This window comes from Sinocyclocheilus rhinocerous, unplaced genomic scaffold (genome assembly GCF_001515625.1).
Source record: "Sinocyclocheilus rhinocerous isolate Xijiao unplaced genomic scaffold, SAMN03320098_v1.1 scaffold2322, whole genome shotgun sequence".
In the NCBI taxonomy this organism is placed as follows: domain Eukaryota; kingdom Metazoa; phylum Chordata; class Actinopteri; order Cypriniformes; family Cyprinidae; genus Sinocyclocheilus; species Sinocyclocheilus rhinocerous.
The window spans coordinates 193,259-215,157 of record NW_015663225.1 but is presented as its reverse complement, the minus strand read 5'-3'; the positions used below and the strand labels follow the sequence as shown (position 1 = coordinate 215,157).

At 36.0% G+C, this 21,899-nt stretch overlaps 3 protein-coding genes across 3 annotated transcripts in view; 2 read left to right on the top strand and 1 right to left on the bottom strand.

Annotated features, from left to right (window-relative positions):
• LOC107728763 (protein KIBRA-like) overlaps positions 1 to 6,521 on the top strand; it is a 50,474-nt gene extending 43,953 nt beyond the window's left edge. Inside the window, exons 17-22 of the mRNA XM_016539043.1 lie at positions 422 to 569; positions 665 to 829; positions 939 to 1,031; positions 2,840 to 3,070; positions 3,178 to 3,296; positions 4,436 to 6,521. Coding sequence (XP_016394529.1) covers positions 422 to 569; positions 665 to 829; positions 939 to 1,031; positions 2,840 to 3,070; positions 3,178 to 3,296; positions 4,436 to 4,502 — 823 coding nt within the window. The 3' untranslated portion in view covers positions 4,503 to 6,521. The remainder of the gene's footprint in view (positions 1 to 421; positions 570 to 664; positions 830 to 938; positions 1,032 to 2,839; positions 3,071 to 3,177; positions 3,297 to 4,435) is intronic.
• Positions 6,522 to 9,959: 3,438 nt separating this feature from the next.
• LOC107728764 (CCR4-NOT transcription complex subunit 8-like) lies at positions 9,960 to 15,698 on the top strand. The gene is made up of 7 exons (XM_016539044.1): positions 9,960 to 10,087; positions 10,744 to 10,934; positions 11,860 to 12,053; positions 12,618 to 12,779; positions 14,448 to 14,592; positions 14,684 to 14,794; positions 14,892 to 15,698. The coding sequence occupies exons 2-7, from the start codon at positions 10,818 to 10,820 to the stop codon at positions 15,018 to 15,020; spliced, it is 858 nt and encodes a 285-aa protein (XP_016394530.1). The 5' UTR covers positions 9,960 to 10,087; positions 10,744 to 10,817; the 3' UTR covers positions 15,021 to 15,698.
• A 432-nt stretch (positions 15,699 to 16,130) lies between these two features.
• Positions 16,131 to 21,899, bottom strand: part of LOC107728760 (gem-associated protein 5-like) — a 21,232-nt gene continuing 15,463 nt past the window's right edge. The window contains exons 21-28 of the mRNA XM_016539041.1: positions 21,388 to 21,535; positions 21,177 to 21,296; positions 20,448 to 20,658; positions 19,909 to 20,163; positions 18,094 to 18,256; positions 17,138 to 17,588; positions 16,924 to 17,002; positions 16,131 to 16,687 (exon numbers count right to left, since the gene is read on the bottom strand). Of these exons, the coding sequence (XP_016394527.1) occupies positions 16,523 to 16,687; positions 16,924 to 17,002; positions 17,138 to 17,588; positions 18,094 to 18,256; positions 19,909 to 20,163; positions 20,448 to 20,658; positions 21,177 to 21,296; positions 21,388 to 21,535 (1,592 nt within the window). The 3' untranslated portion in view covers positions 16,131 to 16,522. The remainder of the gene's footprint in view (positions 16,688 to 16,923; positions 17,003 to 17,137; positions 17,589 to 18,093; positions 18,257 to 19,908; positions 20,164 to 20,447; positions 20,659 to 21,176; positions 21,297 to 21,387; positions 21,536 to 21,899) is intronic.

The window sequence follows — 21,899 nt, the reverse complement described above, 5'->3', positions numbered from 1 at the left end:
AAATGTACCAGGTTTATATATAGGCTATATATAAAGTTGTTAAGCAGTTAAATGCGTTGGTTTACACACAAAGAAAAGTGTAAGCTTTTAATAAGTCCAAGAATAAAATGATTAATTTACTTAGCATGTTAAATTTGATTTACAGAACTTTTGTGCTGTTTTCTAACAGTTTGGACTTGAATAAAGAGAGAACTTGCACGTAACCTTTTCACAGGCATTTAGTTTTCATAGTTAGACAGATATCGTGATGTATCGTTATAGGATTGTCTAGCAATATATCGATTATCGCCAAACCGCGGTATCGTGATATTATCATACCGTGAGCCATGTATCATGATTCGTATCGTATCGTGAGGTACCCTGCGATTCCCAACCCTAATAATAACCCTGGTGTCAAATGGTATATGTTTGTATATAATAGCACCGCAGAGGCTTTGGATGGTGACGTGTTTGTGGATGAAGAAGGTAGTGATGGTGAGGAGGATGAGGAGTTCTACCCCGACGACTGCCAGTGGGAACAGGCGGAAGAGCCAGTTAAACCTGGACCAACAGCTGTCATAACGGAAAAGGTGGCATTAATGATTAATTTACATAGAACTTTCTCATTGCTTTTATGGGAGTTCTTTCAATGAAACTTGCTGACATCCTCTCTTTGCCTTATTAGGTGAATAAAGAGACAAGTGTGGATGGTCTCCTGCATTCTGCTTCTGTAGTTCGGCCCAAGGAGCGGCGACATGATGTCCATCAGCGAAACCCTTTTATGCGAGGAAACACCATCATCCGGTCCAAGACATTTTCCCCTGGACCTCAGAGCCAGTATATCTGCAGGGTAAGAACACAGTTACACATACACAAATATATGTACATATTGATTCTAGTATTAGAGCTCACTATTCCTGTAAGATTTTTACCAATGCCCACACTTACCAAATTACCAGATCAACCGCAGCGACAGTGACAGCTCCACCCTGTCTAAGAAATCTCCCTTCGTCCGGAACGCCTCAGAGAGACGCAGTGTTCGAATGAAGAAGGTAACATAAACATATTATATATTGACATCTACTCATTTAGTTTAATGCTTTCTGGCTTCTGCTAATCTTATGAGAACTCATTCTAAACTCGATAAACACGCTTCAACCATCCACCATGAAAAAAAAATGTTTGGGAGCTCAAATACAATATGAAAATGTCTGGGACCCCAAGCATAAAAACTGTGTAGTTAAAGGCAGAGTAAGTGATTTTTCAAAAACACTTTAGAAAACTGATTCGGGCCAAATCGCAAAACAAACTTGTAGCCAATCAGCAATAAGGGGCGTGTCTACTCGTGATGTGGAGGAGGGCGCGTTCAGTGCATGGAACACATTAGCCGAGCCGAGCGACAGAAAGATAGAGATGGCGGATAAATATCGGATCAGCTTTCCAGCGCTGGAGAGAACTCAAGGAGCGGAGGCCTGCGATCGGACGCCGAGGTTGCTTTGTTTCTTCTCAATAGGTGAGTAACACCGTGTCTACAACAGCTAAAGTCTGCCTACACTGGACGCGATCAAACGACCGTTGAAAACCATTTGAAATTTGTGTCAGCACGTCATAAATAGAACCCGGCAGCAGTTTTCTGTCGGGATTTGTTGCGCCGCGCCGCTCACGTCCGATGTAGACACGGTGTAACATTGGTTTTGCTTTGTTTCACAGAACTAATCGTTGCCTGGGTTGCGTACGTATATGTGGGGCGGAGCTATCAAAATAGGGGCAAGACCCTTTTGGGGTAGGGGCGTGTTTGTTTTGGTGATTTCAAATATCAACATTGGCTACCAGAAATCCCTTACTCTGCCTTTAATCTCAACTGCACATCAGGGTTAGAATCAAATTCCACTCAGGGATCCACTGGGTTTTTCTTAGGAAACTGAATGCTTTTCACCAACACTAAAGCCAAGCGTTTTCATTAGAAAAGGGAGTTTAAGCTTTTTAGCTGGAGTTTAATATTTAATACCTTCATTTCTGTACTGACCTGAGGTCAGTGTTAATGAAGCACAGTCTCAGAGTGAGGAAATGGGTTTGCTTGAGCCCCTTTACAGGCCCTTAAATAGTCTAGAAAGGTCAGGTTTGCTCTCACTGTGCCTTAGGAGACACATTACATTGAGTCTTTTAAAGACACTAAGATGTTGAAAGTTTGAATGGATTTGCTTAATGAGGACTACAGAGAGCTTCAATGATTTATAGTACGGGCTTTAAAGTCTCCTAAGTTCTTTAAAAATGAAGATCACATATCCCAGTCTACAAAGGTGAGGTAAATGGTGTAGTGGTTAAAGATGTAGGCTACTAACTAAGCTTGGATGAATATAGTTTAAAAATAAAAATAATAATAGTAAGCATGTAAGCAAGCATGAAACTAAAGCATGATGAGTTAACTAGGCCGGTTAGTGGACTACATAGCTTGCTAACAGCCTTTCATGTCCATTTTGTTAATGTCACACACAAACAAGACACAGTAGTGCAAATGTTTGTAAAATGAAATAGAAACTGCACCTAGCTCTACAAACTCTTAATGTTTTTGTGCTGTGTTTTGTTGTGTTGTTTTTTTTAGTGATTGATTCATTAATTGTTTTGTTGTGGTTTTTGTGTTTTGTTTTGGTTTGGTTTTCAATTATAAGAGCCATCATTTTAATCAAATGGCTATTGTTGCCAAGCAGTTTCAGATTCTTTGTTTTCAACATTGTTTTTTTTCGCTAAATGAACACACAGAAGAATGATACTGAATACTTTTAATTTATATGTGCCAATATAACAATACCAATACAGTGGTCAGTGAATGTCACCCCTTTGTTCTCTCTATCACACACAGCCGCAGATGCAGGTCAAAGGTCTGGACGGGCTCCTACGCACCTCTCTGGATCTGGAGCTGGACTTGCAGGTCACTCGCACACGGCACAGCCGACTGCACGAGGAACTGCGTGTGCTGCGGGAGCTAAAGGAGCAGTTAGAGAGCACCCGGCATCAGGGCCAGCATGTCCTTCCCACATGGGTACAGGAGGACGAGCGCTTCCGTCTGCTGCTCAAACATACAGAGAGACAGGTGAGCCCCAGCAGATTTCCAGAAATAACAAATCCACAAATGGCGTGTTTTTGGGCCATCTTAAACAACCTACAGCATCTGAATTTGTGTTGCCACTCTCTCCTTAGACCCAGGAAGAGCAGCTACAGGAACAGAGGGTAGAGAAGATGATGCGAGCAGCAGCTAAGGATGTGCACAAGATTCGTGGACAGAGCCTTAAAGAGGTTCCTGGGGTCCAGTCCTTTAGGTGGGCATCTGTTGCTACCTATCCAAAACACTGTTTCTGAACTGATCCTATGCATTATCTTAAGCTTAGGTTATTGTTGGAAAATATAGCTCAGTTCCTAAATCTACTGAGCTGCAATGCTGTCTAATGGCCACGTAGGCAGCTACCTTCTTGTCAGCATCATAAAGTCAAATGGAAGCTCTTAAATGACTTATTTGGAGCACTCTACATAGGCAGCAACTGCATGTATTGCTCAGATAGTCCTCTTCAGAAGTCTAGAATCAACAATTGACTCCAATAGAGTTTGAAGTTGCTAATGACGCTATACTGTAATGGACCCTTGTCACAGACTGTGATAATGCGTTTCCACAGTTATTCACAGTGTAAATGTAGCAAAAAAATTTTTTAAATTAATGTACATTTATAACGCTGTCTTTAACAACATATACTTTGTGTCATATTACCTTGGAATTCAATTACAGAAAACTAGGTAATGCTGCTGCATGTGTGTTTCTAATTAAATGGCAAATTTATTTCCATTTACCACCGTAGAAATTTCCCCAGCTACGACAACTTTGGCTTCCAAGAACCCCAGAAATGTGAAAAGGGTCCATTAGCATAAAAACACATGACATGCACAAATATTGGGCTGAAATAATACATTTTCAACGACATTGATCTTTTTTTTTTATTATTTATTATTTAATTCATAGGATTGCCTTGTATATCTACCTTATTTTGCAATGCAAAGGTTTTCTGTGAATGTGTGAGACTTCTGATTCGTCAGCTTCTATAGGTAAATGACTAGAAGAATAACAAAGTGCAGTAAATGATAAAACTATTTACGCTACCAATCAGTGTTTGTAAATTTGACAATACATTAAAATAATATGGTAAATAATACCAGTTTGCTGTATAAAGCAGCATAATGAGCTTTGTACAGCTAAAAATAACTGGAAGCGAATAACACTGAAAGCCCTGCACATTCAAGTTACAAAATTAATAGCCATCACATCTGGAGTGCATCTTTAAAATTCTTTCTGGGTAGGCAGCTCACTATGATTTGGAACAGAGCTAATAAGTAATAACCCTTCCATTGTTTTATATCTGACATCATTCAGTTTCAAGCTATACTTATTGTCTGCTGTAATCTCTCATAGAGAGAAGATGGCCTTCTTCACCAGAGCAAAGATAAACATTCCTGACCTACCAGCTGACGACGTGTAGCAGATATCCATCTCAACTGCTGTTTCCATGGAGACAAAACTGACATCTGGCTGTATTATGAAGAATGGTGTGACGGGAAAATATATGTTGGGCAGGAAAAATGTCATTTTAAAACACTGGGTTTTAACTCTCAACTGAAATTGTATAGATCCGTGTTTTTTGTTTGTTTGTTTTTTTAGATAGATTTATTTTTTAATTTCACCATGTTCTGTTACTAATAAGAGTATGTCGGTATCTGTACTAGGTATTTTACTGGTCATTCAAAAACACCAGTTCGTCTTTGAAACGAGTGTGAAACATGCTGCTCTGCTAATAGGGCAGGACTGCTTACTGTAACTCTTGAAGATGTGAATACAAATACTTACGGTACTGCTTTTCATAGCACAAGGGTTCAGGACAAAATGAGCGGGCGTAAATCCTGCTATTCCAGTCACTTCCCTCTAAAACAAGCACATCTGTCCACATTCATATTCAACGTATATATATTTTATTTTTATTTTTTTTTGCAAATTTGTAAACGGTTACAGATGTTAGCAAGCATGAATCTAAAGCATGAGTTAACTGGACCGGTTAGTAGACTAAATTGATTGCTAACAGTTCTCCATGTTCGTTTTGTTAATTGCATATGCAAACAAAACACACGTTAGTGCAAATGATCGTAAAATGATGTAGAAACTGCACTTAGTTCCACAGACTCTCAGGTAGAATATCAGATAGTTCAAGCACTTTAATAGAAAAGGCATCAATATAGAGAATAAAGCAAAAAAGCACATTGTGAAAGCTAAGATCGTACTATCCCATATACTAGCTCTTGTTGCGTCTTTGGAAAACTTTAAGCGTCTTGTTAGGCTTTAACTTCCCATTCTAGTTCCTACAGTGGCATGTTCTAATAGTGTTTCATTTCTACTGGTTTGGATCTCTTCTAATCTAAAAACACCCCTCACAACCGTCTACAGGTTAGCTCCAGACTACAAACTCAGCTTTGTGTGTGACTAATAACCTACTGTAATAGTAGCATAATTTCCTTTACGTCAAAGCCAATATCTTAACATTTCTCAAGCTTATTGTAATTGCTACCTACCAGTACTAGAGGAGTCTTTGGTGTGTTGAATCTCAAAAAACGTAACATATTTCACCCCATAAACAGCATAAAAATAGGAAATTATATTTTGCATAGGATTTGCATAAAATGATTTGTAATGTAAGATTATTTATGATGACAATTAAGCACATTTTCCCTAAATTCGTAATACTATAATGTGAAGGAAAAACTCATTGCTTTTAGGCAGTCAAATGCATTACTGTAATGAGAATAATTTTTTCTCTAATTACTGTGACTATTTTTTGTAATTAAGAAAAGAGCTAAATTAAATACCATCATAATACTATCATAATGTATAGCAAATTTGATCTTTGTTTTTTTACAGTAATCAGAAAAATGCCTTTCGGTTGACTAGTACCTGAAAATAATTAAATCAAAATCCAAAATCCTTAATGGCCATTAAAAGGTGTCATGTTTGTAATTTCTTATTTTTCATCTTTTGAATTTGGAGAAAAATAAGACCTGGACAGTTTTTGTGAGTTTGACCCATTTATGAAGAGCAGTGTTGAAATTTGGAAACGTATAATTGTTGCGGCAAGAAAACCTCAACACATCCAAGGCACTGAAAGCTGTGAAGGCACGCAGTTGATAATTCCCAGCTCTCCCTGTAAACACTTAATAATGTATCGCACGCCACTGCAGAGATCTGTTTGTGCAACATTTGGAGACTCCTCAGACGGAGGGAGTCACTAGTGATTTGCATTATGTAAATGAGCACTCCCTCTATGCTAATCTAATATTGATTTTCACTAAACTCTTCATCTACATACAAAAAAAATTGGATTTAACTGAACACTTTGCATGTATCTTGATAATAGATGACTATGAATGTTACTACCATGTCATTAAAACCCCTTTTGAACAATAGCTTTGCATCACAGACCAAGATGTTAGTTTGAATGTAGCACTTTAAAAAAGCCCCAGTTGATGCAACCCTTTATTTGATGCTGATTTACCTTGTTTGTACATAATGTTGGCCTAATTTAACCAGTTATGAATGCTATTACCAGCCCAGTTTCATGGATTTTGCTCACATTTAAATGTTACGTCAAATCTCCAGTTGATCTCCAACTTACTTGGCTAAGGTGTCGTTTGTGCTCTCGACATCTTTGTTTTGCGTTCACTCAGCTCCCCTGTTGGTACGCCTTCCCATGTACAATTATATTCTTAAAGAGATCCTCCTGTGCTTTATTATGTCTTTGTTCCTCAAGGAAATATTGAATGTACTGTCCTTGGCTCAACCTCAGATCAACTAATATGTCATTGGAATAGCGTTATTTCTACAATCATTATGTTGCGTAGTTGTACCCTTATGACTAACCGGGCTATGATATGCTCCAAAATGATACCACAATGTCTGAAACTATAGTGTGAAGTCTGGAAAGGATGGTCCAGAAGCCCTCCTTCATCTGCAGTGCACAAATGCATATGGTCTAGTCTCTTGCTCTACCTAGTGGCATACAGACGGAACTGAACTTGTACTAGCACTCTTGTTATGAAACCCTAATTTCTTCTCCAGTGTAATTTTGGCTAAAATTGGTTTAGGAGATGGAGATTGCACATTTCTTTTGATGGCGGCACATTATAAACAAAATCTTAAGACCCCACAGAAATGCTGTCCCAAAGCTTTTAGCCAAATATCTAATATCTAGAAGCATCATATAGATTTCACTTTGAAGCCATTGTACTCGGTGGTTTAACTTAGTTTATGGGAGTACAAACATTTCCTTTTTTTCCATTTCTCTTCTTTAATGTATTATTTTCATAGATTAGACCCGGTTAAGACAGTACACTGCCAAACATAGACTACATCCCAGCTCAGTTAAGCTGCTGTGTGATGTGCATTTTTCTCACATTGGCATTTTTAATTAAGATTTACAGTTTTTACAAATTTACGGTTATTTGAATGTGAGCGAAACAATAGGTCCCCTTTAAATTTGTACCGTTTACTTGGATGCACTACAGTTTATCTCATTTTGAGAGTACTCGAACAATAGAAAATGTCTTATGTTTTCACTGGTCGTACAGTATCTACCGTTCACAGTATGTGTTGGAGAGAGTTGTCTTGATTGATTAGGTGCTCTTCAACTATCAGTTCTGTGGTTCATAAGGACACAATATTTGCATTTTTTATTTGGACGCTTGGTCCAATCATGCATAAATCATGTAATACTTGCTCAAAATAATCACAAGGAAACAAAAAAAAATGCTGTCAGTATCTGATGCTGGTAGTCATGAATGATTTGTTTATTGTTCACAGTAGGACTTTTATAAACTCCAGTGCATTTAATATTGTTTTTTTTTGTTTTTTTTATCTTGTATCGATGGAAAAAGAACCTGATCTGGTCACAGAGATGGTTTGAGAAGTACAGCTTGTATTTATTGCACTTTTGCGATTTGGGTGTGCTGTCTTTCTTTTTCTTGTGAGACGTCTGAAAGCTGTGAATTTTATCATCGACGCTGTACTGTCAACCAGAATTGTAAATATATCACCAGCACAATAGTATGTTTTGTAGTTTCACAACAAATATTAAAAAAATTCTTTCTTCTAATCTTTATAATGTTTTGTGTGTTTGTATGTGTACAGTCACATTCCTAATAATAGATTTACCTGTACTGAAATGTTTGAAGCCAATAAGATTTTCTTCTCATTCCAACTATTATGTGCAGTTACTTATAGTCCAATATCAAAAATGGGCAAAATATGGGGCATTTTCAGCAAATGATTCCATTTATGCTTTAAAATGCATACAGTATTAGATTCAAATTCTATGCCTGAATCCTGGTCATTGGCGGTTATTAGCCTGCTTCTGAAAAAAGACAAAGACCCAGCGAGTTGTTCTTCTTATTGCCCAATTAGCTTAAACAATGTGGATTATAAAATTATAGCTAAATCTCTGAGTTCTATACATTGCTGTCCAATGTTGGTCCTTCAACTTTTGACTCTTTGAGGGTGATATGGGAAAAGGACTTAGGATCAAATTTTAGTGATGAGGAGTGGTTATCTGTTCGTACATGCGTTTTCCCCAAAGGTGTTTCAATTTCGGCCCGTGAACAAAATTATAAGTTTACTCACAGGACTTATTTAACCCCAGTCTGCCTTCATAAAAAAATCCCCAATTTTTCTCAATTATGTTTCTAGTGCGGGACAGACATTGGCACAGTGATGCATGTGTTTTGGGATTGTGATCAAATCAAAGAATACTGGGAACCGAGATTCACAAGATTATTGGAAAGACTTTTGCATTGTCTTCAAATGTGTATCTTCTGAACTGTAAAGCTGGCGTGTGCCTTGAGTGTGAAAAAGTAAATGTACTGAAATTTTGTATATATTTAGTGAAAAAATATATTTTATTGCTATGGTCAACTCCTCGGATACTTACGATCTGCATCAAAGATCAGGTTTTTTTTCTGGCGCACTTGGTCTTCTCTGTGGATCTTGAAGATGCTCAGTCAAGTCAAGTCACCTTTATTTGTATAGCGCTTTATACAATACTGATTGTGTCAAAGCAGCTGTACAGTGTCAAACAGGAAAATAGTTTGTCAATAATACAAGACAATAACAAAGAGTCATTTTTCCAGCTAAAGTCAGTTCATTGATGATTCAGGATGTCATCATCCAGCTCTCTTCCAATAGTGTCTGTGTAATCAGTCAAGCGTCCCCAACTAAGCAAGCCAAAGGCGAGAATGGCAAGGAACCAAAACTACATCAGTGAAAAAAATGGAGAAACCAGGCTCAGTCGGGGGGCCAGTTCTCCTCTGGCAAGACAAAACCAGCATGGCATGGTTTAATTCCAGGCTGCACACAGGTGCAGAGGACTTGTCTGGTTCCCGAGGTCTTGTGCTGATGGTCGTCGAGGTGATGAGGTCTTCGCAGGGGATCTGTCTCTTGGGCGCATCTAGATGACAAACTCAGTAACTAATATCCTCTCAGTTCCTTGGTCTATAAATATTAAATATAAACTGTATATATATATGTTTTTTTTTTTTTTTTTACTGCATTTTATGTTTGAACATGTATATTTAAAGATTGTAAACTTATATTTGGCTGTAAAAATTCCATACAGTTCACAGATGGTACTGTTTTTCAAACTTGCTTATAGATGCATGGCAAACACTCACACAACCTCTTGCCCGTTACATTCAAGTTAAAAAATTAAATTTAAACGGTCTGTCTGCCTGCCGGCCTGTCTGTCTATCTATCTATCTATCTATCTATCTATAAAATATATTAAGTAATTAAATGACACTAGCCTGTGCTTTTTTATTTCTTGTTTTAGTATTATTATTTATTTATTTATTTATTTTATTTTTTTTACATATTGCTCTGCCAATGATTGAATGATAGGCTTTAGTTTTGGCGGCTGTTTTCCCACAATCCCGCAGGACCGGAAGCAGCGCGCTGTGTGTGTTTAGAGTCGCTGCTAGCTGTCCAGCTGCACAGCGGCTTTACACCTACATCTAACAACTATACTCCTGCCAGGTAACTAGTCATTCTGAAACTTTGCATTTTGCAATATGATATTTGTTTAGATAGCGTTTCATAGTCTCGCTGTAATGCAAATGTTGTCTGTTCATGTGTTTGGCGACAGCAGACAAACAGATGCTAACATTTTAAGCTAATATCATTCCCATCCAACAAAACTATGGTTAATTTTCTTTTATATCACATGACCGGCTTATGAACAGTTAATATGTTTAATCAAATAAGTTAATTACCGTTTATATTGGAAATTCATTGGAAGATACTTAGGTAGTCAGTTGTTTGAGTTGTGAATATTAACCTTAAGTGAGTTAATATTCATTAACTTTTAGTTAATATTTGGGTCTGGAAGCGTTGTGCATGTTAATATTAAATTAATATTCAGCAGTGTTTCATTAATATTCACCTGCTTTTGTCGTATTTCCACTATGAAGGTGAATTAAATATTTTTCCCTAATAGACTCAAATTGAAGATTCGATTTGCTTGGGTAGTCGTTTGGTGGAGTTTGCAAACATTGTCTATGTTATTAATATTCACCAGTCTTTCGTTAAAATGTATGTTCTTTCTAATATTTCCATGCTTACAAGAGTTAAATCAGAATAAAAGCCACGGTAGTTGATTCAAACCTCATTAACCTAATTGCTCTTCCTGGCAGAGTTTCTTTTGCCTGTGAGAGCTTCAGGATCGCTGGGATACTTGATCAGGTCCTCAGCCTTCATCATCATCATCATGCCAGCCGCACTTGCAGATACCAGTCAGATTATCTGTGAGGTCTGGGCCAGCAATGTGGATGAGGAGATGAGGAAGATCCGACAGATCATTCAAAATTACAACTACATTGCCATGGTGTGTGTGCACCTGTGTTGATGTTCCATTATGGTCTGCTATGGTCTAATAACATAAATGTCCTATAATAATTTAAAAATTCTTATTTAAACAGCGTTATGGGTCAAATAGCTAATTTTTGTTCATCTACTCTGCCGGTCAAAGGTTTAGAATAATTAAAGTTTTTTAAATATTTTTTGAAAGAAGTCTCTTATGCTCACCAAAGCTGCATTTATTAATCAAAAATACAGTAAAGAGAGTAATGGTGTGAAATATGTAAAGCAACTGTTTTCTGTTTGAATATGATTTTAAATGTAATTTATTCCTGTGATGGCAAAGCTGAGTTTTCAGCAGCCATTACTGCAGACTTCAGTGTCACATGATCTTTCAAAAATCATTTTAATAAGATGATTTAACACTGAAACATTTTTAAAATATTTAAGCAGCAAAGTTTTTGTGGAAACCATGATACTTTTTTTTTTTTTTTGGATGAATAGAAAGATCGGAAGAGCATTTATTAGGAATGTCTTTTGTGACATTATAAATGCCTTTACTGTCACTTTTGATCAGTTTAATGTGTCCTTAAAGAATAAAAGTTTTTTTCTTTTTCTTTTTTTTAAACTTACCCCAGATCAGCATGAATGTTTTTTAAAGGATCATGTGACACTGAAGTAATGGCTGCTGAAATTTTTTGCCATCACAGGAATAAATTACTTTTAAAATCCATTAAAATAGAAAACAATTCTTTTAAAGTAATATTTCACAATATTATTGCTTTTAATGTAAATTGTATTAAATACATGCAGCTTTGGTCAGCCTAAAGGCCTTCTTAAAAAATATAAAAAAATCGCAAGTCCCGTATAAGGGATTTAACAAAAATAGTAGCTGCATTTTTGTGCTTTGCACAGTCTGTCGATTTATACTTGATGTTTTTTCTGTACGTCAGGACACTGAGTTTCCCGGTGTGGTGGTTCGTCCCATTGGAGAGTTCCGTAGTACTGTTGACTATCAGTACCAGCTCCTAAGGTGCAATGTGGACCTTTTAAAAATCATCCAGCTGGGCCTGACGTTTATGAATGAAGATGGAGACTACCCGCCTGGAACCACAACATGGCAGTTCAACTTCAAGTTCAATCTGACGTAGGTGTCTAGCATTACTTGCTTATCCTTTGCTTATCCCAGTATTTTTAGATTTAGCCTTAGCCAGTGTAGCGAATCAGCTCATGGGGAAATATGAATAATTAATCATAACTAGTTATAATTAATTATAAATATTTAGATCCGCTGTAGATATTTACTTGACCTCTCAGGGTCAACTGTCTGTCAATTCTAAGAACGTTAATTTCCTGGTTAAGGGAAATAACTTTCTTACTGTACAATTCTACACAGAGCCTGCAGCATAAATCTGCATGATTAGGGACGCCAGTTATGAGTAAACAATGAACAACGTCAAGTGTGATACAAATAAATGACTTTATTAACTACATACGTGGTTGCCATGGGGACCAGGGTCCTGGGCCTCATTCACAGACAACTTGGCACCCAGTATGTTTATTGGGTGAGGGGTCTGTGAATGTTTGTTAATCTAATGAATAATTGATTTGTTAAATCAAATGAAAAATGGTGTGTCTGATTGGTCCAGACGCTACACCAGTAATGATACTAGTAGTAATGGTTGGTGTTGTTTGGGCCTGTGTTTTGCAGAGAGGACATGTACTCCCAGGACTCCATAGACCTCCTCCAGAACTCTGGACTGCAGTTTAAAAAGCATGAGGAGGAGGGCATCGACACACTCTACTTCGCAGAGCTCCTGATGACATCAGGCCTTGTGCTTTGTGAAAATGTCAAGTGGCTCTCGTTTCACAGGTAACATAACTTGACTTGAATGACTTTTTTTTTTGTCCAGATTTATTTATCGGCTTGAATACATCTCTTCTGAGATGGTTTTTAATTTTGTTATTTTTGTACATTTTGTAATTTTTGGGCTAGAGCATAAATAAATAAAAAATCAGGGTGATAAAACTGTCCTGATATCATAATGAAGAAAATAACCTGATTATGAAATTGTTAAAAAGAAAATTTAGTTCGTATTTGACTGTTATTATTTGTTAATAAAAATCCCTTACTGACTGCTTTTTAATATTTAAAAAACTTGTGTCTGCTAAATCGAAGTCATGTGGTGCAACCAACTTGCAGAACAAAACAAAAACATTATATCACAGAGAAGACCCTTGTAGACTCATGGCTATTTTAAGCTTGATGAAGTTTCTTAAAATATTAAGATAATTTTAAAATATTAAGATAATTTTAAAATATTAAGATAATTTTAATGACAAGTCAATTTTAAGGTGTGGTCACATTCAAGAAAATTAGCAAGAAAGTCCATTATCAATAATGTATGATGTATGAAATGCAGCTGACGCAAAAGTCCCTTTTAAAGTAGTAGAGATGTGCCAAAATGATTTTTTTTACAGAAAGAATGAAACTAAAATTAAAGTTTTTATTCAGTCAAATCAAAAATAAAATTAATTAAATTTTTTAATTAAATTTGGACAATTAAACTTGGTATGATTGTAGAGATGCGCCAAAATGATTTATGAATTTTTTTTTACAGAAACTGAAATTAAAGGTTTTTTTTTTTAGTCATCAATTGAAAATAAAATTTACGTCATTAAATTTGGACAATTAAACTCGGTATGATGTTCAGGGTGTCGTGTTCACAGATGATAATCCAATCATAGTAAAGTTATTTGGCAGTGAGTCACCTCTCGATATTTCGGCCAAACAATTTTGGTAAGGGCGTGGCCACTTGAGTGACAGGTGGATTGCCGCTGCTGTCCCCACTGTCGAGATTGGTGGGCGTGGTTTCAGCAACCAGCTCCCACCTCTTTGCCCATTTTCGATTATCCGGGAGTGACGCGCTGCCAAGATGGCGACGTCCGGCTCCGCCCACTTTGAGCTTCAAAAACACTCTTCAGAAACCTATGGGTGACGTCACGGACACTATGTCCATGTTTTTATACAGTCTATGGTCAAAACACGTCGTCGATCATTAAATGTTCAGTGATTTCAGCCCTTCAAACAATTTCCAAAAACGAAATTTTTTTTTTTTTGCAGTTGCAGACTAATATTTTTGGTTGCCAAAATTTTGGTGCATAACTACAAACCAAGCAGCTTTCTGCTGGTCTGTGCAGTGAATTTGCTTGACCAACTTAAACCTGATGTGAAATCTGTGTGGGGAAATCCAAATTGTGTTCCAAATGTATTAATTATAAATGCCAAGTTTAAACCAATTTATTTAAAGGAAAATTGAAACTACCAGTGTGTTGGAAATGCACTATACAAATCAACTTGGGCTTATGTACCTCTCTCATTCGGCGCAAATCCACATGTTTTGACAGTTGCTTTGAAATATAAGTCGGAGCACATTTCAGATAATAAAATAAACATGACTTGTATTCCTAAAAATTTGGTATTTTGAATGGCACATCTAGTGTGTTCTAAAGGTTTTTATGCACTTTCTGTTCTCACTAGTGGGTATGATTTTGGTTACCTGGTGAAGCTGCTCACAGATTCCCGGTTGCCAGAAGAGGAACACGAGTTCTTTCAGATCTTAAACCTTTTCTTCCCAGCCATTTACGATGTCAAATATCTTATGAAGAGCTGCAAAAACCTCAAGGTATGAAAAATACAGTAACCTATGTTGTACAGATGTTATCTACTGTTATTGTAAAAAAAAAAAAAAAAAAGATGATTTTTGCTGTGTTTAGGGTGGACTTCAGGAGGTGGCGGACCAGCTGGAGCTAAAAAGGATCGGCAGGCAGCATCAGGCTGGCTCAGACTCGTTGCTCACTGGAATGGCTTTCTTCCGCATGAAAGAGGTTAATATTGACTAAATGAGACCATAGGTGAATAATGGGATTTTAGCTGATCAGTCCTAACATTTATTCCGTTGTCCTGTTTATTTTTTTTCTTTAGTTGTTTTTTGAAGACAACATTGACGATGCCAAGTACTGTGGGCGGCTCTATGGCCTGGGATCAGGTTCCTCTCAAAGTCAGAATGGAATCTCTAACTCCTCGCAGGAGGAAACCAACAACAAGCACTGACCAAAATCTAGTAGATGATGCACTCGTTTTAATCCCACCCAGCAGATGTTGTTCTTTCCTGTTCTTCACAAAGATGATTTCAAATGATTCATGCATTCTTAAAGGGACATTGGGAAATGCAAACAAGCTAATCTCAGATTCTGTTCTGCTTTGTAGTCCATCACATTGCAACGTTCCAGGACTCCAGATGTGATCGTATTTCACCCATCAGCTGAAAATTGAAAATTTTATCTGGTTTTACAGTATTAAAAACACCATTGTTTTAAGCATGGGACCAGCGCTTGTATATCATACGGCTTACAAGACTCAAGGCATTTTAATATGCTCAGTCCTTTTTAGAAATGTTTTCATATTTTCTAGAAAGGCTCAAGATTTATTCATTACTGAGATAAGAGGAAATGCCCTCTCACTGTTGGTACACATGACTGTGGGGTTGTTTTTAAAATATGCCAGCATGTATATTAAAATCAAAACTTCCAAAAGAAACTGCTATCTTTAAGCATTTTTTCTGTAAGGAATATATTTTAGATTCAGGTTTGGGGCATCTTTGGGAATTGAGTCCACTGGTCCTATGTAAGTTTTAAATTTGTTCGTCTCACAATCTTGACTGTTTGTGGTACATGTTTTTATTGTGTGTTGTTCCGAGGCAGTTATGTATTAAAATGTTTTCTATCGCCACAATGGTCTCATGTCTACTTACAAGGCATGTGTTCTGAAAAAATGACCCTTTGTAACAGCTTGACAAGTTGACATGAAATAGAAGTTTACCGTCCTAACCATTTTTTTGTGAATGATTCATCCATGCAAGTTCTTTTGAGCTCATACATTTTAATGAAACTTCCAGTGAAATGACAGACTTCTCTCTTGTGACATATGTCAGACTTCTCAAATCATTGTCTAAACTTCACCCCTTTCTTACCAAGAACTAAGCTTACATTCAGACCAAAACCCCCCCAACCCCTCTTTTTTGATAATCTTTTTTCATTAAGATGTACACCACAATACGGAGAAAAAAAGATCTGTTGCTCCTTGTTTTATCATGACCTTACGCAAAAACTACAATGTGCAATTTTTGGATCTTAATATTAAAATATATTTAAAATAGCAGGGTGTTTAGGACTGGGGTTTGCATGTTGATGAAAAGACCATAATTACAAAAGTGTAATAAAAAATAATCAAAATAAAACAAAAAATGATTAAATAAAGATTAAATATTTTACATTTACCACTTGGTAACGTGACAGTTAACCGAGAGAGAACCGTGAACATGCAAACGTATTATTGAGATATTAATTTAAAACCTTGTGGTTCTTTGGGTACTTCATTTTAGGTCAAAGAGGTTTGGCTGACAAAATAACATTTGGTAATCCCAGAATTACAGGAATGATTGCTTCAGTAACAACAGTAAATTGTGGGGGATTTTTATTACATTATTAGTCGAAGTGAATTTTACATATCAAACAACAATAACTGCATATCAAAAATGCTAAGTACTATAGGTGTTATTGTGTCAGTCTCTTCCAGGCTTTACAGAGCAATTCTGTAGTTCCATATTTGCACAACAAAGTTGTTGCTTTGGAGTGGATGTGAGGTGGAAATGGAGTAAAGTGTTTTTCCATGTGCAGAAGGACGATACAACATTCCATGACGTCCGGAAATGGGTATTTCTAAAACAGGGTGGAAAAATGTAATCTATGAATATAATACATCTCATGTGCAATTAAATATTGATAAAAAAAACACTTAGAGCTGCTGTATGGAATTTTTTTTTTTTTTTTATAAAACCATATTACAAAAAATATTTTTTATGAAATTTTTTTTCTTTATTTTGACAATACATGCAGCCTTAAAATATTATGCATGTTAAAATGTTTAATTTAAGAAAACAGACAGAGCTACTTACATTGACAAGCTCAGGAATGGCAGCAAGCGCTTTGTGGTGTTCAGCAACCCGGGCAGTCAGTGTAGAGAGAGATTCACTGAAAAGCGAGAGACAAAAATTATTTATATTATTAATAATCTCTCTTTTTGAGAGACAAAAAAGGAGCTGTTAGAGATTTCTTTGAAGCACCTGAATCAAAGCACAAACAATTCAATAGGTACAGCCTTAGAAATACCTTTTCCCACTCAAAGATCCTCCCTGATCCTCTGAAGTTTCAGATTGAGAAGTACTAAGTGCTTGTGGGCTCGCATGCGAGTCTTTACACGGGTTGTGCTGCTGGATCAGACTAGTCACTCTCCTCTGAATCTCTGCTATGGCTCTCTGGGTGGCCTGAAGATTGGCGTGAGGTTCAGAGAGAAGAACCTTCCAGAAGCCCTCAGAGAAAATGACATCAGATTGAGCTTCTCCGTTACAGTTTGCTTCAACTTCACTGTGGTTCTTCTCTGTTAAACGGTGACCATTGCTGATGGTGTTATTGGTCAAAGCTGATGTTTCAGCACTGTAGTTCCACCATTTCTTATACATAAGCTGATAACAGACTAAAGCCTCCACACTCTGAGAAATTACCAAGCTTCTTTCATCAGTTGAGTCTAGTTTCTGTTTGTAGAATGTCACAGTCTCCAAACCTGCATTAAAAGAAAAATTACAAAAAGGATTTGAACTAGGAGTGGGCAATATGACCAAAATCTTGTATCACGATACGAGTAATATTATTTCACGGTAACGATATAGATCATGATATATTTATTTTTGCTTTAAGTAAGGTTTTTATGATATCAACATTTTTGATACCAATGAAATTTTATAATTCTCATAATCTCAATATCACAAAAAAAAAAGAATACTAGCCTAACAAAAGTAAAAAAAATCTGTCAAACTCAAGACAAGTAAATAGTCAGTGATAAAAAAAAACTACAATAGAACAAAGACACAAATGAAATAGACCTACATGCAAGCACTAGAAATAAGAAATACTACTTAAATTGTATGCTATGCTGCAGTCTTCACTGTGTAAACGTGCCCATCCCTGATTTGAACCGTTCACTTTAAAGCTCATTTGGAGTGAATTGATTTTGTTGTACAGTGTGGATGCGGTGTATCTCTAACCACAATCATATTGACATCTCTAACCTTGTGTTACAAGCAGCTGGCACATCTCCGCCATTAGTGTGAAGTGTCCTGCCTCATAACCTCGAGTCAGAGCTTGCAGTAGCTCCTCTAGAACTGATGGCCAATCACACAGCAGCTGACTCAAAGCACACAGCGTCACGTCCAATGAGATGTGAAATAAGAGCTGAGGAATAAAAGATAGATGAAAGATTGGTGAATTTCATGATGACATCAAAGAGATATCTAACATTATTATTATTATTTTTTTAAAATCGGTATCGTCTCTGAAAAACTCATTCTGGTCAAAAATGATCTAGAGACAATGGTGGACATTATAATAGATAACTGAATGGCTGATGTAATGCTAACATATAACTATAATAGTACAACATAGTATAATAGTAAATGGTGCTGGATTTCATTTTATTTTGATGGTCCACTTTGCACATTCTGTTGACTATAAGTAACGTTAGACCTACATATCTACGAGCTCTCAGAGTGTTAGTAGAGTATTAGTAGACTGGTAGGGTTAGGGTTAGAATATGTTGACATGTACTTGCTAAGATACTTATAGTCAGTAGAATGTCTGTTGGGCGACCATCAAAATAAAGAGTTAGCAGATATTAAGCAAACAGTCTAGTGATACTCTATGTGTCAACTAACTCTCATTAGACACAACATCATTTATAGTCAACAGAATGTTCAAAGGGGACCATCAGAATAAAGTGTTACCCTGTATTCTTTTTGAAACTTGTTTTACACAATGAACATTAAAACATTAAAAAATACAAATAGAATAATGATATATTTAAAATTATACAATAGTTATACATTATATATGGGGTTATTAAAACATTTTTTGTATTAAAATATTGTAAAGATGTTGCTCAGTCCAATATTATCATCAACATTTGTGTAATTCATTAAATAGAATATAATGTTATATAATTAAAAATATTTTAATATACAGATGTTCAATATTAACCATTTGGTCAAATTCATTAAATAAAATATTTTAAAATATTTTTAATTGTATTATTCTGCATTGTATCATACTGATATTAATCTGTTCAATATTATCATCCATTTTTGTCTGTTTAATTCATTAAACATATTATTTTGTATATTATAACATATTTTAGATTTAGACAGAAAAGTGTATCTGTTGGCATCTTATTTTCACACATACATGCTTCAGAGGAACACTAGTGGTGGCAGGAGGATTCTAACTAACTCTCATTAGACACAACATCATTTATAGTCAACAGAATGTTCAAAGGGGACCATCAGAATAAAGTGTTACCCTGTATTCTTTTTGAAACTTGTTTTACACAATGAACATTAAAACATTAAAAAATACAAATAGAATAATGATATATTTAAAATTATACAATAGTTATACATTATATATGGGGTTATTAAAACATTTTTTGTATTAAAATATTGTAAAGATGTTGCTCAGTCCAATATTATCATCATTTGTGTAATTCATTAAATAGAATATAATGTTATATAATTAAAAATATTTTAATATACAGATGTTCAATATTAACCATTTGGTCAAATTCATTAAATAAAATATTTTAAAATATTTTTAATTGTATTATTCTGCATTGTATCATACTGATATTAATCTGTTCAATATTATCATCCATTTTTGTCTGTGTAATATAATAAAAAATATATATTATATTATATTACATACAGACATTGCTACATTCAATATTATCATCCATTTTTGTCTGTTTAATTCATTAAACATTATTTTGTATATTATATCATATTTTAGATTTAGACAGAAAAGTGTATCTGTTGGCATCTTATTTTCACACATACATGCTTCAGAGGAACACTAGTGGTGGCAGGAGGATTCTCAACAGTTCTCAGCTGTTGATGGAGCATTTTCACTTGGACCAGGTCAGTGGCTGCCACTCCAAACTCGCTCTGCCACACTCTGTGCACCATGGAAAGGAAGTTCTCCTCACAGGACTTAGACCAGGTGTGTGAAGAAGCCACACTCCAGGTGACCACATCTGTATCTGCCAGTCTTTGAGTGAGGATCTCATTAACACTGAACACCAGCCTGTGACCCTGTGAAGAGCAGGAGAGAAAGATGCTTTATAAGATGTATTTTCTTATATAAAAACGTATTAGTGGCAATAAAAAAACAAATATGATAAAAGTAACACTTTTATTGCATAATACAAAACAGACTAGTGTCAAGAGCAAAACCTACTAAAGGAAAACACTTCCAAATATTTTTTTTTCACTTATAAAACCTGCATAATATTCATATCAGTGTCAATTTAGCATACTAATTTATTGAATATACATGTATATCTAATAACAAACAGCGAAGACATCTGAAAACATACTAAAAGTGAGTCTTGTGTCCTCAGGACTTCCTGTGCTGCGGCCCAGTCCTGGAAAAGCATCAAGTCTTTGGCGCACCTCAGAGAGAGAGAATGTGCAAGCTCACTTTCTCCTGATATCTGCGCCAGATTAGCCGCAGTCCTTAACGATATCACATCCCCCTTCTTTGCAATCACTTTAGCTGCATCAAAGTTCGAGTCTGCGGCAAGGTAACTGACAGGTGAAGAAAGAAAATACTCCTTTAGTCAGTTTAAGTAGTTTTTAATTACATTACTTAATTTTATATCACACATTCACTCCCTGGGGAGCAATGAGATTTACTGCGGTCAACTGTAACTTTCTATTAAAAAAACAGGAAGGGGGCAAAAACCTTTTCACGGCACTGTACGTCTCTACATCTATGTCTGTTTTGCTTCTTTTTTTCTGTTAGTTTATGTGACTGTGCAGGGCACATGAAGACCAACACTGGAGTAACCCTGTTGATATCCTTGATCCAGCTATATTTTTCACCAGTTTTTCCTTTTTCTATCATTATTTACTCAGTGATTTTTTTATTTTTTATTGTAACCTTGTATTTGAGGATCATCTAATGCAGTGCGTTTTGAACTTTCTGGACTGTATACAACAATTACATTTTATACAAATAATATTATGATCTAGTAAATGTTGCTCAGCATCTTACACGCATACTTCCACGTGTGTTTTTATACCTTCACATTGTTTTCACTCACCATTTTGCTGCAGTAGCATAATGGCCATCCTTTTCAAGCACTGCAGCCCAGCTCATGAAGAGATTTTTCAGCACAGGGTCCTCCGGCTGGAGTCTGGCACTTGCTAAAGCTATGGCCTCCCTGAGGATTTCATGTAAACAGAAACGTTACCTTCTGCTCAGGCCAAACACCACTGACATAACACACAATTGCCTATTGTGATGTTTCTAACCGGTAGAACTGGTGGTTCTTCAAAAGGTTGATGGCCTCATAGAGTTTATGGATGGAGACAAGATGTGATGCTGCTTTGAGGAACTGCTCGTGGTGGCAGAGCTGCTTCACATACGCCTCTACAGTCCTGGCCCACACTTGATAGCCAGCTGAGAGAAAGTCAGTGACAAATAGGGAAAGATAAAAAGGAGAAATCTTAAAAAAAAAAAATCTTTAAATGCATTTGCCACTTTTATGGAAATGTAACATTTGCATTTATAATTTATTGAAAATATTTATACCAATTTTTAACCAAAAGTCTGAAGTTTTGATGACTTGAAAAATGACTTGAAAATGTGTGTACAAATCATTATGTGTAATTAACAAAACAAAAACAAAAAACCTTGCCATACATGTCAAAAATAGTTTTTATGACTATGATTTTCATGTCACATGAAAACAACATTGCTTCCTGTAAGTTTGTTACACCACAATGGCTGGCTAATATTTTTTAAACAAAACTGCTTCACTACC

Bases quoted from the DNA above. Each gene is read 5' to 3' on its own strand.
- LOC107728764 (XM_016539044.1), top strand. From the start codon at position 10,818: ATGCCAGCCGCACTTGCAGATACCAGTCAGATTATCTGTGAGGTCTGG. The intron at 12,054-12,617 runs GTAGGTGTCTAG...TGTGTTTTGCAG, and splicing joins AACTTCAAGTTCAATCTGAC to AGAGGACATGTACTCCCAGG. The intron at 14,795-14,891 runs GTTAATATTGAC...TTTTTTCTTTAG, and splicing joins CTTTCTTCCGCATGAAAGAG to TTGTTTTTTGAAGACAACAT.